At 42.4% G+C, this 16,951-nt stretch overlaps 1 protein-coding gene across 7 annotated transcripts in view; it reads left to right on the top strand.

Moving 5' to 3' along the window:
* Positions 1-15,744, top strand: part of LOC138215036 (myocyte-specific enhancer factor 2D homolog) — a 33,039-nt gene extending 17,295 nt beyond the window's left edge. Inside the window, exons 7-13 of one of the 7 annotated variants that reach the window (XM_069176971.1) lie at positions 503-684; positions 2,963-2,983; positions 5,927-6,056; positions 7,117-7,324; positions 9,235-9,303; positions 10,790-10,840; positions 11,378-15,744. In XM_069176971.1, coding sequence (XP_069033072.1) covers positions 503-684; positions 2,963-2,983; positions 5,927-6,056; positions 7,117-7,324; positions 9,235-9,303; positions 10,790-10,840; positions 11,378-11,882 — 1,166 coding nt within the window. In that variant the 3' untranslated portion in view covers positions 11,883-15,744. Of the gene's footprint in view, positions 1-502; positions 685-2,929; positions 2,993-5,926; positions 6,057-7,116; positions 7,325-9,234; positions 9,304-10,789; positions 10,841-11,377 lie in introns of all 7 variants that reach the window. The other 6 variants (XM_069176970.1, XM_069176969.1, XM_069176972.1 and 3 more) reach the window with 6 other exon arrangements.
* Positions 15,745-16,951: the final 1,207 nt, after the last annotated feature.

The following is a 16,951-nucleotide window of genomic DNA, read 5'->3' as shown; positions in this document are numbered from 1 at the left end:
TTACAAAGATCAGGGGATGCCAACGATAACAACAACAGAAATGCACGGGATTCCCAGCACTTCCTCTGGGACTTGTAGTCAGCCTTATAGACCACTATTATATTTTCATGCTGGAAAAAATGTTCTGATATTTAGATTAAGAAGGAGACATCTTTTCAAAATGTTTTGGTTGAATAGTCATATTTATTATCAGAGGACATGTTGACATTAAAAAGATGACACTGCAAAATATTGTAACAGAGGGACTAGATTTGTCTTGACATCATGTCCAATAATCCCCAATGTTTGCACCACGTGACATTTGCTTTGCAGAGACCTTTATTCTGTTGTTATTAACACGTCTTTAAATGATCGCCTCTCTGAACAGAATAACCGTTTGGAAAAGAAACCTTTGGAGGGTCATGCAACTTTGAGGGCGCACGCTGACCATACCCCACCGTCTGCATTCACCTGTTTGATTTTCCTATTGATTTTGTCCATTCGTACCTCCATCTCCCCGCAGCTAATGGATACACCAGTGCCAGGGCCTCCCCAGGCCTCCTCACCGTCTCCAATGGCAACAGTCTGGGGAAAGTAGTTCCGGCCAAGTCTCCACCCCCACCTCCCAGCCCCCAGATGGTCAACAGCCGCAAGCCAGACCTCCGAGTCATCACCTCACAGGGCGGAAAGAGCCTCATGCAGATGGTGAGCTTAACTAAGCCGAACTTGGCCTGTCTGGGTCCATTTAGTTAACACTTGGACCCTTTCAAACAACCTCACTTTGTTCTGTATAACTGCTCTCATCTCTTTTAAAAAGTTGAGTTACCTGAGATAGTAAAACTGAGGACAACAAAGCAAAGACACAGCTGAAACCTTTGAGTCATTCAGGGACATGGAGATACATTTTTATCTCCGAAAAGTATTTCTTCAGTGCCCAACGAGTGAGATGGGAAATTATACAAAAACACTGTGAATTTATGTTGGAGTATTGAATGAATTTCAAGAATTAGACTGAAGATAAGCAGTCTGTTGAGAGGGCTGTTTGCCATCATTTTTGTGTTTTTTAGAAGAGACCTGGAGACAGATCTGTGCTAAATATTTGAGGTCCAACATGTCATTATTTACTCTGGCAAAGTTAGTAAAGTCTCGATGAATCAGCCAACTCCCACCGACATGCTGACGAGGCTTCTCGGAACTTCTTGAACTAAACTTGCATCCACGTTTCTTGTTGCCACGTGTGACAGTGTATGTTAGCCACCGACAGTTAGTTAGGTCTGTAAAATATTATTTCACACGAGACTGAAAGCTCATTCCAACCACAAGGTCCATGAAGTGGATGTTCTGGAGCTTTCACTCGCTTCACAGAATCTTTCTCAGTTTGCCCAGTTATTGTATTTTCTATGTACAAGTTTCCATAGAAAAGCTGCTCTTCTAATTCTCCTATTTACATTGATCGAACGACTACGATTACTGTGAAAAGAGTCGCTCGTCACAATGAACCCACGGGGAGTTATCACCTCAGCCAACACATCATCCATTACATTAGATGTGCTAATAGGCCGTATCTATTCAAACTGTCAGTTGTTAATTTACACGTGTCGCTAATGTTAAAAATAGAAAAGCTGGCCTTACTTTACTGTTTGCAAGGTTTTGAGTTTCAGACAGCTATCGTTTACGCTGCTAGGCAACATCTCGCTAAACAGCAACGAGGTCACATGGCTCGGCCAGGAGAAATGAACAAAGTGGCAAAGAGAAATTGTCTCTAATTGCTGTCAGTCTCAAGAACAGAGAACAGTGATGTGTTCTGCAGCACGATTATATTAAACTCTCTTACCTGTAACTTCTCCACATCACTTTATTTCCTTTGCAGTTTCCGTTGCATAATTCTCTGCTGTCTTTTCTCCTCCTGCAGTTCTCCCTCAACCTCACATTATTTACGTCCTCAAGTCATTTTTCTTCTTACCTACTGTTATTTTAAACCTCTAAATTCACTGAATATGATTTACATTTAGAATTACATTTGCATGTTTCTCACTGCATAGGAATTTATTGTGATTTCTGGAAGGTGAGAGCGTTCATACAAATAGCCGTAGCTCCAATCTCTTTGGCTCAGGGTCAGCTTTAGCTGTCTTTAACCACAGTTTCATACTGACACATTCGTTTATAACAGGAAAATAAAAACCTGTTGTATGTTATAAGGGCTCTGTTAAACTGTAGAATTCCTTAGCGTCAATCCAAACCTGCAAGATAGTCAGAATCACATCATTTTCAGGTGTAAAAGGTGATAATACGGCCCGGTTGTGTTTACAGCCTGTTTCACTGCCTCTAATTATATTGCAGGTTTCAGGACTTTTAGTTTACACACTGAGTACACGGTCTGTAGTGCAATGGGTTGTACTTGGTCTCTTAAGTAATCTCATTGACATGAAACCAGGTTTTAGACGGTTAATCGCGCAATCGCTTTCTGCCGTCTCAAGTTAGCAACGCTTCAACAATGTGCCAGATCAAACTTTATTTAAGACCCACATGCCCATGGGCGCAAGTACATTAGGAATCTGAACAAGGTGAGCTCTGGATGGGAAAATGACAACTGCGTCTGAATGGCTCCGCTTTGCGCCGGGTGTCAGATAGAGGCATAAAAGTTCCTTTTTTGACCTTAAAACAGTGATATTTGCAGAGGAAGATTGTGTGACATAATTGAAAGCTCCAGACCGTTGACACCAGTTATTCTATTTGTGTTGGTCTACTCTATGACGACTGTACGCAGGCAGAGTGATGCTAACCCCTCAACCTAAGACCCCACACATCTAGTAATCAGCACAAACATAATTATTTCTATGTAAACTTTGCAAAAAAAACCACAAAAAAAAACCAGCGACATCGATGAAGTCGCTGCCGAACTGCAGTAAGTAGTTTTATTATTGTTCTTTTTTATTTTGAATCACTCTAGACTTGTAACCCTCTCTGTTACCACCCTTTGCAGACAGAGGATGAGCTGGAATTGGTAAATGAGGTGATTTCCCCCACGTCAGTCACTCGCATGAGTCGATGGCTGTCGACTGTCGCACATTATTAGCATGAATACGACACTCCGCAGGAGTTTTTCTCATTGTTTTGTTTTTGCTCAACTGACATTTTTCTCAGGATGGTTTGTGGTTTCCACCTGACTGCATGTGGTTCACAGCTCATGGATGTGTTGTTCCAGCATCTCTTTAGAATCATGAACGTCTCAGTGATAATGTGGAAATATAAAAGTAATTCTGACCTCCACTCATGTCATCAGTTCACAGCGCTTTTATCAGAGCTGTCCTCGAGTGATCCCGTCAGGTTTGAATCGGGCCCATTGCCTTCATCGTATGATGCCACTTAAAGCATGGCTGTCTCCTCACTGGACATTGCGGCGCGAAGCGCCGCAGAGCATGTTCCCCGTTCACTGACACTCACACCGACTCATTTCCACCTTCCACCGAAAATAAAAACTTGTCAATCGGAGAGAAAAAACGAACTGGCATTACATTAAAGGCATTTCACTCAAATGTTTACCTCAGTCGCATCTTTACGTTTACCTCCAAAACCAATATGTACATACAGACATGATTAGACGAATGATTAATTATTAGATTGAAATAAAAGTTAACCAGCAGTTTGTTTTTTTGCAAAATAATTTGGTTCGAGTGTTTTTTTTTTTTTATGCTTTTCTCTATCATTTATGAGAATAAACTGAATCTTTGGGTTTTGAACCGTTCAGATAAAACAAGCAGTTTAAATATTCCAGAATTTTCTGACAAGATGTATTATTTTGGAATAAAAATAATCATTAGTGGCAGCCCCATAAATTATACTCTCATAAAATATTTATAGTACAGGAAAATGTTATTTATCCTGAGAGTGATTTACAAAAATTAAAGACTAACTCGCCGATGGAGAGAGCTTTTTTTCCTGCAAACTCTCCTTTTAATTTCAGCTGGATTTACTCAGAGAGAGCGGATGACGGTCGCTGCTCTCTGCTGCTGGTGGCGGTTGTCGTTCCCCCTCTTTTACAATTCCACTCAAAGTTGACAGGCAAGATTCTCATTTTCCAGAGGATGGTGATTAATTTTCATCACTCTCACCCCGCTGCCCCTCCTCACTTCTTCACAAAGGCAGATAATTGAATCTGGCTCCTCTCTCCGGTCTGTCTCTCCTCTCTCTCTCTCTCTCTCTCTCTCTGTGTAAATTCAGTGTTACAGTCATAACTCTGCTGAATGTTTCCTCTCAGGTTGATCAGCCTCACAGCACAGAAGAGCAATTCCAGACTAGAATTACTGCATCTTCTGCCTTTTCTATGCAGACCCGTTATTTTTATTCTCCTGCAAAGATCATCAATTTGCTTTAATCTGTGATATAATTCATCTGAGCCAGATTTCGGAGGGTTGTGCTCCCATAGGTACATAATAATGAAACCTCATGGCAGCAGATTCACATATCTGGCAGCATGTCTGTTGCACTTGTGATGGAGAGACACTGAATATCACGTCATGTAAAGGGTTGTCTTGGTGTACAAACACTCACCTGCTGGCCTCCTATAGGAGTGAATGATAGAAATATAAAAAGGGCACTCAGGATGCGTACTGTAGAACCTTTGGTGACATCCACTGGACAATCATGAGATGAGCTGCACATTAGATTGCGTCAAACGAGCTGCATCACAGTCGTTGCACATAAATTCCAGCTCTTGGTTTAATCTGCGTGAACGACGGCAACAGTCGTATTTTTAAAGTAGAGAGACCGGAGAGTCTGAAAAGTATAAAACGCCAAATACCAAGTACTGTCGATGGTATTTTAGCTGAATTAATCAGTAGATTAAACAGTCGTTAAACACAAAATTCGTTTGCAACAATTTCTTTTCTCATTAAACATTTATGTATTTTAAAATAAAAACAAAAACAGCTTCCTAAATGTGAATATTTGTTTGGTTTTGCTTGATTTTATGACTGTAAATTGTTAAATTTTTGACATTTGGTTGGAATAAGAATTACAGCCCCGGGTATAAGAGTTTGCGATGGATATTTATCATTTAATAAACCAAACAATTCTTTGATTAATCAAAACAAACTTGGAGATAATGCAAATAATGAGTAGCTGCTGTCTTAAAATAGCATCATGTAGTCGCTTATATGACTTATACATACATAAACTTTTACATTATTGTAGAAATGGTAGTGTTTTGTAGATTTCCTTTCAAGTTATGCTTTACAGACTTTTATTTTATCATGCTTTTTCAAAACTGAACATATACATGTAAAACAATCCATAATGGAAAGAAGCACAGATCACCTGATGCAACGTATGTATAGAGAAAACACCAGATTAATATCAGTTAAAATAGAATTACAGTGATACAGCAGATTGCCCTTAATGTTGAATTTGACCAAATCTATTGTAGCATGATAAAGTAAATTACGTGAAATAAAATTTAGTTTACCACGGAATCACGTAATCAATAAAAGGCTGCAGTACAGTGGGAAAGGTTTTACTCCTGTTTCTCAACCAGGATGTGTGATTGTCTCCATTTGTGTTTCACAGTTGTGGCAATAATTAATAAGATTTCTGTCAGCTTATTTTAAAGCATTTATTAGCAGCATTTTGAAAAATATATACTTGCTTTAATACAGCATTATAACAGAGGGCTGAATAAACTGCCTTTAATGTAATTCACCTGTATATGACTCACTCCAAACAACTGTTTTTGATGCATGTCATCAAGAACGTCCTCACAGTAAATCCACTTCTGACTTTGAGATTTACTTGACGTGGAACATCATTATGACTCCAGCCATGTGCACATTGTCATTCCCAGCATGTTAAAATGTGACGTTACTGTGGTAAGTCTTAAGCTCTGGGTCACATGTGAAAGTTGAATTCCTCGTTTCTGCTGTGACTAACATGCCGTGGTCCTCTCTGGCAGAACGCCCAGCGGCTGGCGGCTGGAATCCAGGTGGCACAAACCCTCACCACACCGGTGGTCTCTGTAGCCACACCGAGCCTCCTGGCACAGGGGCTGCCCTTCTCCGCCATGCCCACAGCGTACAACACAGGTGAACCAGACACAACAACTCGGGGAGTGAAAAGTAGGCTTTTTAGTTAAATGACAGGCAGCAGCTGATTCTTATAGAAATACATACGAGGGGTGATAAAAAAAAACAAGAAAAGAAAAGTTCAAAGACAGTTTTCCTGTCCTGCACGAACAGAGCGCAGCACAGTGATGCAGCAAGAGGAAGCTATAACCTTCATGAGTAAGTATTCCAGGTTTTGCTGCTTGATCACTATCACCACCTGTGTTGCACACGATTTTGTGACCTCTAGTACTCCTATGAGTAATGAGTAATGCTCATTTGTGATTATATAGCAGACGTGAGCAGAGAGTGCACATCAAAGTTTGAGAACCTTAAAAATCTTCCAAAACACTGATGCCAATAAAGCAATGAGCACGGTGAGATCTTTGGGTGGCATTCATGCTTCAAGAGGGGCAGAACATCGCTGTCCAACACCGAAGAGTCAGGAGTGCAGCCATACGAGTTGTCTTTGACATTCGTGGAGTTGTTCACCGGGAATTTGTCCCCCAGGGTCAGACCGTCAACGCCGAGTTCGGCTGTGATGTTTTGAGGCATCAGCAAACAACCTGAACTGTGGCTCAGTTGCACTTCCTCAGCTTCTCCAACAGGACAGTGTGACGCTCACAGTGCATTTCTCGCCCTTCACAACACAAATCGTCGCTCCCCATCACATTTGGCTCCCCGCGACTTCTTCCTGTTCCCCAAAAATCGGACTCAAACTTTGATGTGTGTTTCAGGTGTGTGGAGAAATCACAGATCAGCACGTCCCACTGGTCACAGAATAGCAGGTGCTGATGTTGATCCAGCGATGTGACTTGGAATACTTATGAAAGTTATTGCTTCTACGTGCTCCATGTGCATCACTTTGCTGCACTCTGTTCATATGCGACAGAAATATCCCTGGAACTTTTTGATGGCACCTCGTGTAGTCTTTTAGTATCGTGATTGGGATCAAATCATACTTAATCTGACAGAACCAATTCCAACGCGATTAAACAAGAGAAATGAATAGGTATTTGTTGTGACCTTTGCCCTTTCTCAGAGTACCAGCTGACCAGTGCGGACATCACCGCTTTACACGCTCTGGCATCCCCTGGTGGCTTGTTGCCCACCAGCGTGTCCACATGGCAACAGCAGCAGGCTGTTTCCCAGCAACCGCAGCAACAGCAACAACAGCAGCAAACACAACAACAGCAGCAGCAGCAGCAGCAACAACAGCAGATTAATCTTGCATCACTCAGCAACCTAGTGTAAGTCTTTCCTTCATTTTCTCATGTCGGTTTTCCCTCGAGCCTTTACTCTGCTGCGAGGGATGATCGCGGTGGCTGAGAAACTTCTCGTGAACCGCCTTGTGTAACAGCTAACCTTCTTTACGCTGAACTACTGACCTTCCCAGTCAGCTTGCATGATATCCATACCATGACCTTATATGCAAGCAAGTCACATCTTTTTTTTAGTGAACAGGTCTCTCACCAGCATCTCACCATCTCAGCCTTCTCATAACATCGATCTGAACACGAGCAGTTTTTCTGGCGTTGACGCACTCGGCCGTGTGAAACTTTGTTTGGAAGGAAGACGTGATTTATTGTCTCAGGGGAAAAAAAGCAGAACAATTAAGTATCAGATTAATTGCACAAATCCAAACATTTCTATGACCCACAACTCTCCCTGTCAACTAAAACTCTGTTATGACAACTGGTAAATGGTGACGTATCATATTTATGGAAAGACAGACTTCTCGAAATCAGCAGGCTCGGTTGGTTTAAAAGGCAGAACTTCTCTTGTCGAAGTGCTTCCTGTACTGTTTTTGGTTTTCCCTGTCGAGCGCCCCTCATCCCGAACCATGCTACAAGAACGACATTAATATTTTATATCGGAAGACACTTCTTAGACCCTAAAATAAAACCCATTAGACACGGAAGCCCCTCTTCCACTGTTGGAACTGTCTCGACTCGACCTTGCTCTTTGCTTTCGTGTTTTCCACCGGGCGAAAGTTCTGGTTGGTACCCGGTACTGTTTTTGGTGTCACCTTCATCGAGGCTCCAAGCGACCCGAGCCGATGCTGAAAGTTGAGGTGAAAACAATGCAGACCACTGATTGGTCAGAGAGGATTGCCGCAATCACTGCGTGCGGGACACGGGACGTCATGCACAAAGCCGCCATTGTTAACTTGCCAAGCTCCTACGGTGGCCACAGGTTTCTTTGGAGTACAACAAACGGTCCTGCAAATCCACTCAACTGAGGACAAGTGTGCTTGCCAAGAAAAAGGACTCAGGATTTATTGCTGTAGTAATGATGACGAATTGAGGGGTTACCATCTACAGTGGGAAAGAAAATACACAAAAGTACCTGGTACCAAAAGCGTGTAATGTCGAGTGGAGTAGAGCCAACTGTAGAAGAAGGGCTTTTCACACATAATCTCCTGAACTTTATAAGTGTGTAAACAGTGAAACGTAGTTGAATGTTCTATCTCATTAGGCGCATTTAGATAAATAATGTGTAATGTGATTACCAGCTTTAATTTAATGGTGCTTTAATAAAGACTTCAAAGGCTTTTCTGTGCAGGTTGTATTCAACGGTGACCTTTACTCGCCCTGTTTTCGCTGCAGCCCAAGAGGGAAACACAAAGAGGCAATTTTATACTTAAAAACACAAGCTTTTCAACATATCCACGTAATTTGTCTGACTAATTACCACATTTTTTTACAAAGAAATATAACTGCAGATTCACTTACACTGAGAGCACATTAGAAATTGAAGTACGTGAGAAACACATCCACACTTTGCTCGTGATGATTTTCAGTCAGACGTAAAACTTCCCTTTGAAGAAGAGAACGTTTCTGCCAGTGCTTGATCTGAACGTAATTTACTGTGCAGGCGGATTGTTGCTCTTAGATTTGAGGACATTTTTTTATTAAACTTGAACAGATGTTTTCACTTTTTTTTTTTTCTTCCTGCCTCTCTATCAGGATTTATTAAATAAGTATACTGAGAAGCGTCTGTTTTAGATTAGTGCTCTTTTTTTCTTTTCTTTTTCTAACATGCCGGTGCAGCGTCAGGGTGACTGCAGAGCTGCTTTGAATGCCGCAGGGTTCGGGTTGTGGGGTTTGGTAGCGTGAACACCAGATCCTTGAAGTGTGTTCTCTCCTCTCGTCCACAGCATGTGGGGCGTGGACAAACAGTGCAGCGAGCTGTCTAGCCAGGTGTCCAGTCTGGCTGCCAATCTGAGGTGAACAGCAGCTACTAGTGTGTGCGTGTGTGACATGTCGTGAACCTTGTCTGTAGGGGGGGGGGGGGGGGTTGTACTCCTTTTTGCATCTGAAGGGATTCTGTCTAAACCGAAACTACAGTGCAGTACACTGCACGTTGCCGTGGAGACAGCCGTGAATTTAGTTTAACAAACCAAATGGCCTTCAAAATATAACTCCTGAAGCCATTATTCATTTATTAAAACGCTTGTGACCGATCGGTGAGGATGCTGCTCCAGTTAGTCAAAATTCAATTATTTGGTTAAAAAAAATTTTTTTTTAAAAAAGAGTTAATTTCTCAAATGAACTTAATTATTTTGCTTACGCTTTTCAAACTTCTCTCCAATTATTTGAAGTTTGGATATTCATAAATGTGGCTGCTACATATTTTCTTAATTTCTACTTTTTGTAAATTAGCACTTGACTGTAACAGTTTTTAGTTTTTTTTTTTTTTCATTTAACCGTAGTATTGCAAAAATTGGAAATGTATTTTTAATGAATCTTTGGATGCAGCTCATTTGGACAGATGTGATGCAGTTTACTGCATCTGTATGAATTCCTCGATAATATATCAGAATACATGAAACTGTGCATGCTGTTGGCCCACTGACTAGACTCACTACAGTTAAACTGTTGCCACCACTACAACATGATATATTTTATATATTGTTTATATTTAGCTAGCAGCACAAGTTAATGTAGTGGTAATATTTAAAAAAAAAAATTTAATCTGCAGCCAAATTAATTATTCAGCTAAGTTTCAAGAATGTTAGCCCTTTTTTTTTTTTTTTTTTTTTTTTTGCTTCAAGAAATCAAACTGCATTTGAACTTATTTTATTCTTCATGTTTAATTCTGCACCTCTGTAACGTACACAATTACGGTGGCCTATGAGGACCAAACGCATGCAAGAATAGAAATCCAGCACCCAAGATTATATAATACTGCAAATGCCAAGGTGAATACAAAAACAAAAGGGACAAACATTAACAGTAATGCCCTTCAAAAATAGAAATGATGCAAATAACAGAACACAAATCACATCATTTGCATGCTCGTGGTGTTTTCCCGGTCACGGTCTTAAAAAAAAAAAGCAAAAAAAAAAAACCCCAGCCTGATCAAGATTGTTCATGTTTTTGCATTTTAGTCTTTGTTGTCCTTAAAGGCCACCGTACCCACTCTGTAGTCGGGCGGGAAGATTTACTCCCGTGTCAACGCTCCACTCGCTGTGTGTGTTCGCAGATCAGAAAACAAAAAGAGTTTCATGTCTGGATTTTCATTGTGTGCTGGAAACTAAAATTGTGTTTCTGATGCGAAGACATTATTGCTGTTGTTGGAGAGAGAGAGAGAGAGAGAGAGAGAAAGAGAAAAGAGGAGAAACGTCGCCCGCAATAATGTTTCTCCGCACGTCTCTCTAATCCACCTGTTCCCTTTGGTTTGGGCTCCAACGTTTTGTTTTCTCCCCACAGTGTTGGCTCTCCGTCCAACCTGCTCTTGGGTAGAGATGAGTGGTTGGGCCGGTACTGTATCACACTTCCTTTTTCCCCCCCGTGTGTCTGTGCGCTTCTGGCTGCCTCCTTCTTTTAAGCATGTCTGGTGCTGTCTGCAGTCAAACAGGAAAGAGACGTAGTTTCCGGTTTCCGCCATGTCCTCTAACCCGAGACTCTTTTTCTGTTCGTCGCTCGTAGTTTCCTTCATATCACAAAGCTGACTCACTGCAAACCGCCCTGTCACGCGAATCATTTCATGCTTCCTCGGCTGTTTCTGTTGATCTTTTGGGAGCAGTCGGGGTGTTTGCTTCTGCTTTTAAAAGGCTCAGAATTGATTGTTTTGTTGAATAATCGAGTGTGGCTTCTCCCCGTTGGTGCTGTGCTTTGTAATGTGTTTTTTTTTGTTGTTGTCTTGACACGAGTGGCCTCACAGTTTTCCACGTGTTTGTCAAGTGATAAATCATTTGTAATTTCATTTTTTCTTTTTTTTCTTTTTTTGCTTGCCCTCTTTGTTCTATCCCTTATCTTCCTTCCATTTTCTTCCCGTCTCTGTGACCCCGTTCTCAGGCCGGTGACCCACATACCTCAAGGCGCCATGCTGACGGTCAACACAAACTCCAGCGTGAGCATCAAGTCGGAGCCCATCTCCCCCGGCCGGGATCGCAGCACCCCGTGCCCTCTTCCTCCTCCTCCTCCTCCTCCTCCTTCTTCTTCTTCTTCTTCTACCACGCCGTCCTCGACCTCGGGGGGAGCCATCCTGACCGCTCCGCCGCAGTACCCGGGCTCCCTGCTGTGCCTGGAGCCCCCGACCGGCCGCTCGCCCGCGGACAGCGTCAGCAGCAACGCCAGCTCCTTCGAAGGCAGCGATCGCGATGACAGCGGCGCGGCCGGCGGCGGCGGCGGCGGCGGTGCTGGCGGAGGCGGCGGAGGCGCGGCCGGCGCCACAGGTCCCGCCAGCAGGTCAGTGCCGCCCGACTTCAGCCCGTCGGCCGACCTCCTCAGGGCGTCAAATGAACCGGAGCAGGAGGGAGGAAACATCAAGCGCATGAGATTGGACACCTGGGTCACATAGAGGCTCCAGCAGCACCTCCCTGCAGCCACAGTGAAGTTTTGGTGTCTCCTAAACACACACACACACACACACACACACACACACACCCACCCCCACTCATTCTTAGTCCCCCACTGCCCCAACACCACTGCCACGTGACACTATCATCACACATCTGCCTCTGTCCAGAATCATACGACTCAGCTGCGTCACCCAGACTCATGAGGCTCTGCCAAAAACACCATAAAACGATTCATGAAATCCTTTAGGGTTCGTCCTGAGCGAAGGAGGACGGCTCGGCGCTCGGCTGGATATTTTGGCCCCCCGATTAGAAGTACAGTAGATTTTTAAAAAAGCCTTCTTGCTTGAATTGACTCCCGTATCGTGATTTTCTTTTGAGTAGAAACGAGGTTTTCAAACTTTTTTTTTTTTTTTTTTTTTTTTTTTTGCGATCCGACGAAACCACACACACACAAAAAAAACCAACACTTTTTATCTTTCAGCGCGGTTTCTGCATCACCTTCACGTATCCACACCGAGCGCTTACACCGTTCACGACGTCGACCCGCGGCTCGTCGACGTCACGGGACCTCCGCCGCACGACTCAAGTCACTTTCCGCCGTGCAAAAATCCGACGTCACTCGGCTTCGTGCGCCGTCCGTTCTCCTGCGTCACTTCCAAGCTGCACTATTGGAAGTGAACTTTTATCCGGACGAGTTTGAGGACCGAGCGTCGAGCTGGCAACGACACAAACGGACTCAGACGAGGTCTTTCTAGGTGAGGATAGTTCTACATTAATGGATTTTTTTTTTTTTTCTTTTTTTGTTTTGTTCCCCCCCTCCTTCCCTCGCCGTCGCACTTACCAACCTCATGCAGCCAGGCAGGCCCGAGCCCTCAGGTGGCACTCAGCGGCTCTGGAGTCGAGCACCTCGCCGGAGTGCCAATATCAACAGCTCTTCAAAAAAAAACAAAAAAAAAAATGCCAAATGCCTCTCGCGCGCGCGCCCGGGGGACAACGTTTATCACTCGCACCGTCATGGAAACACTGAGAACCAGAAACTGTCGATGCTCTTCAGGCTTCGTGTCGGCCGTCACTTCGTTCACAGACCGGGTGCTCCTCTTCCTCCTCCTCCTCCTCCTCCTCCTCCTCCCGTCCTCTCACCTCATCTCCTCTGGAACTTGGATGGAAATCGTCGCACCAGAAATCCAGCCGGTCTCTCAGCTTATTACCAGGAGTAGATGCCATCCAGTTAAAAGCATAGTAAAGAGTTTTGTTTTTTTTTGTTTTTTTTAGCCTCTGGTGGCTTTTTTAATTTTTTAATTTTTAATTTTTTTTTTTATTGAGAGTAGGGAAGTATTTGGTTCTTTCAGTCCGAGTGTTCTTTATCTGTTGGTATTTAAAAAAAAAAAAAATTTAAAAAAATAAATCAGTTTTGAAGGTCCGTTAGTCGTCCAGAAGTAGGAATTCTGACTTTGTATGAAACTCACTCCTTATACAAAAGCTTCGATGTCCTCTTTAGCTCTCTCTAGCTCTCCTTAGCTCTTCGCCGCGTTTCAGAAAGTGAAAGGAAGAATACGCTTTTCTATATTTCTACCGCTTCGGCCGGCGACGGAGCGAAACAGCTTTTCGGCTTCAACGACGCGCGCGTGTGTACATACGAATATATTTGCATAGACTTTGCTAGGTATCCCTAAAAACAAGCGACGTGTCGATTCTCAGCGGATCCCGTTTGCGTATACGAGCGTGAACTTGACGCGTTTGGAGCTGCGGTGCGGGGTAGAGGCGGCGGGTCGGGCTCGTTTCAGTAAACCCGTTTCAGTCCGGCGGCGGCGGCGGCGGCGCGCGAGCTCTCGTCCCGCGGGAGGCCCGCCCGGTCGCGGCGTCCTCCGGCCGCGCGTCTTGTATTTGAAAAAGCCGCGATCGAAGTCAAACTGCACGCGGCGACGTCATCGGGACGCCGACGTTCACTTGTAGCGTAGCTGTGGAGGTAAAAACACACTTTTTCCATTCACAATAATTGCGCGAAATCTTTTCCATGTTAAGCTGACAAAAATTCTGCTTTGGTGGGGTTTTTTTTGTTGTTGTTGTTGTTGTTGTTGTTGTTTTTTTGAAGTCAGGAAATCGGCTGCCCGGTTTGTCGTTTGGTCGCGTCTTTTCTCCAACAAATCAACAAGATCGACACTTGACGTTGCGTTTCTGCGGTAAATGTGAATTTTTTGGGGGGGGGGCTCGGTCGGACGGAGGGCCGGGTGTCGTGGCCCTCCGGCGATGTTTTGATATTTCAGGTTTATTTTCTAAGAGGAAAATATTCACGGCAACAAAAGTAAAACCGTCAACAAGTTTTATATGTCGCCCGTCAAAGTAAGCCAAAGCTCGCCTTCAAATATTCAGTATTGTGTTTTTTGCTGACTTTGCATGAACGCAATGGAAAGCTCACGGAAAGTTCCCACGCCCCGCCGAGAAGTAGCCCGGCGCATTAAACCCAACCACAACATCACAAATTGAGTATTTACACTTCAAACTTTTTTTTTTTTTTTAATCACGTTAGTTATTGAGCGTTAAAGAGTCGCCGGGCGGCAGATGTTGTTTGGACAGGACGGCGCTGACTTGTTTTACGTTGTTGTTGTTTTTTTTTAACCCTTCCGCAGCTTCGTATTTACTCCACCGACACGGCCGGGTATCGAGCTTCTCGGCCAAAAAAAAAACAAACAAACAAACAAAAAAAGAAAGCAAATTTCCCCGCGCCTGTAAAGATCGCCACGAGCGGCAGCCGCCTAACGATCCGCTTATCTCGCCGCGCGGTCGTTTCCATTCTTACGCACGTTTTCTTTTCTTTTTCTTTTTTTTTTCCTTTCCACGGCGAACTCTTTGTGTTCGTGCGGGCGCTGACGGTCGACTGAAATGTGACGCCGCACCGATTTGTTCGTGTACAAACAAAAACAAACAAAAAAAAAAAACAAAACAACAAAAAAAAAAGGTTCTCTGTCCAATCTAGCAGCGTAGTCACGAGACAATCTATATGAGAAATGAAAACCTGCACCCGTTACCTGTCGTGTACAATGGTTTTTTTTGTTTTGTTTTTTAGAATCTCACTATTTTTGGATTAATTTGTGCCGGTGACAGTTCCATCGTCTTATTATTATAATGATATTATTATGGAGCTTTTTTTTTTTAAATTTTATTGCTATTTTGTGTAGGATAGCCAACTTGTTTTTTTTTTTTGTTGTTGTTGTTTTTTTTCTCTCTCTTATTTTATCTTCCTTATCATAAAACATATAGTACTGGTTTCCTTTTTTTTTTTTTTTTTTTTAAAAGAACTTGCTGAAAATTGCACGATCAGTTATTGTGGTATTAGCAAACGCAATGAAGGAAATACCAGTTTAAATGCTGCAGTTTTAATTAAGATATAGAATATATTTATAAAAAAAAAACGGGAAACAACTGAAATTAGTAATTCATGAAATTTGAAACATGTAAATGCATGGGATACAGGTAACAACAAAACCACATGTTACGTACAGTAATGATAAGGACGTGCGTCATAAATGAGTTTGAAAACTACTCTGAATAATGTAGCATATGACATACTAAAGATGAAATTTATAGCTAATATATTGTGTTGAGCTGGTCCGCTTTGGGTTCTTGTTGTAAAGAAAATATTTCTTTGTTGTTTTTTTTGTTTTGTTTTGTTTTTTTGAGAATGATATACAATTTGTGTATATTTTCATATACAAAGTATGCACTGATATGTTATTGAAATTCTATACCGCTTTTACAAAAAAAAGTGTTTGTTGTACCAAAGTATCCAAGTCCCTTGAAACCTTATCCTTTTTGCGTATGTTTTACCGTATTTTATATATTAAATAGACAAATTGAGTGAAATGAATTTGAATGCGTGGTTTTATTATCTGCTTTCTGTGATTCATTCGGGAAATGGTGACGGCGCTGAAATCTCAAAAAAAAAAAAAAAAAAAGTTCACCGGGGATCTTCACCCAAGTCCGTCGCAGCGGCGCAGCCCTTTGTGTCCCCCGTTGTGGTTTTTTGCGGTTTTATTTTGTATTTTTTTATAACCCTCTTCGTCCTCAGCTCATCGTCACGGTTACGAACACGTGCGACGAAGCTTCGGCTCGCGCCGTGACAACGGCGATAACGGGACGGCTAAATTTAGCCGATCTCGTGACCTCCGAGGAATTAAGCTGCAAACTCTTTGAGCGAGTCAACAACAACAACAGAGAATAAAGAATAAGGAATTATAGCACTGAAACATTTGATTTTCTCTCCCGCAGGACCATTATGTTACTGTGTTCTAACGCGTGTTATTAAATAGCTTTAATCTAGGCGCTTACGTCGAAGAACATTTTCCATTAGAGTAAGAAAGTCATTATTTGAAGCACAAATGTTGCTGCTCCGACTTCTCTCATGTAAATATCTTCTGGGAGTCTTTTTTTTTTTTTATTTTTTTATTACGAACAGAATATATTCACGTTTTAGGCTGCTGGTTCAGACAAAACAAGATATTCTCTCCGAAAATAAAGGGCAGATTAATAGTAATGGCAATAATTGCCATTGTATTATTTTATTATTACTGATGAAATAGCCAAGTAAAATTTTACTATAACTAATGGATTTAACTGCTGGGTTTGGTTTTAATGCGTAACATCAGATTTACAAAAAGATTGTCTGTGAAACCGAAATTTATAAAGTAACAAATCGATCTGCTGATTAAATATATGTAGTGTAATATAAGCACTTCAAAACTACACTTAAATGCACTCCGTTACATTCCAGTGTTTAAATTCAAAATGTCTTAGTTGTCAAAATGTTGTTGTTGTTTTTTTTGTTTGTTGCTGTGTGCAGGTGATTTACAGATAGTCAATATGCTTTTTGGAGTAATTTTTCTGTGACCTATTTGTTTACATCGTGCCGACAGGAGAAATTGTGGTGTTGTACTTGCGTGCGTTGTACAAGCGCAGATGGTGTGATTTAGAGAATGAAAAAGAAGTCAACGGATGCAGGAAGTCTGTGGTTGGAGCTTTAAACGTTTGTGTTTCGTTTTCTTACACGAGCGCGGCTTCTTTGTTCAGGCGG

This window comes from Embiotoca jacksoni, unplaced genomic scaffold (genome assembly GCF_022577435.1).
Source record: "Embiotoca jacksoni isolate LCO1_2020_lvr unplaced genomic scaffold, fEmbJac1.0.p SCAF_7, whole genome shotgun sequence".
NCBI lineage: Eukaryota > Metazoa > Chordata > Actinopteri > Embiotocidae > Embiotoca > Embiotoca jacksoni.
The sequence above is the reverse complement of the archived record's forward strand: the minus strand, read 5'-3'. Positions and strand labels throughout refer to the sequence as shown.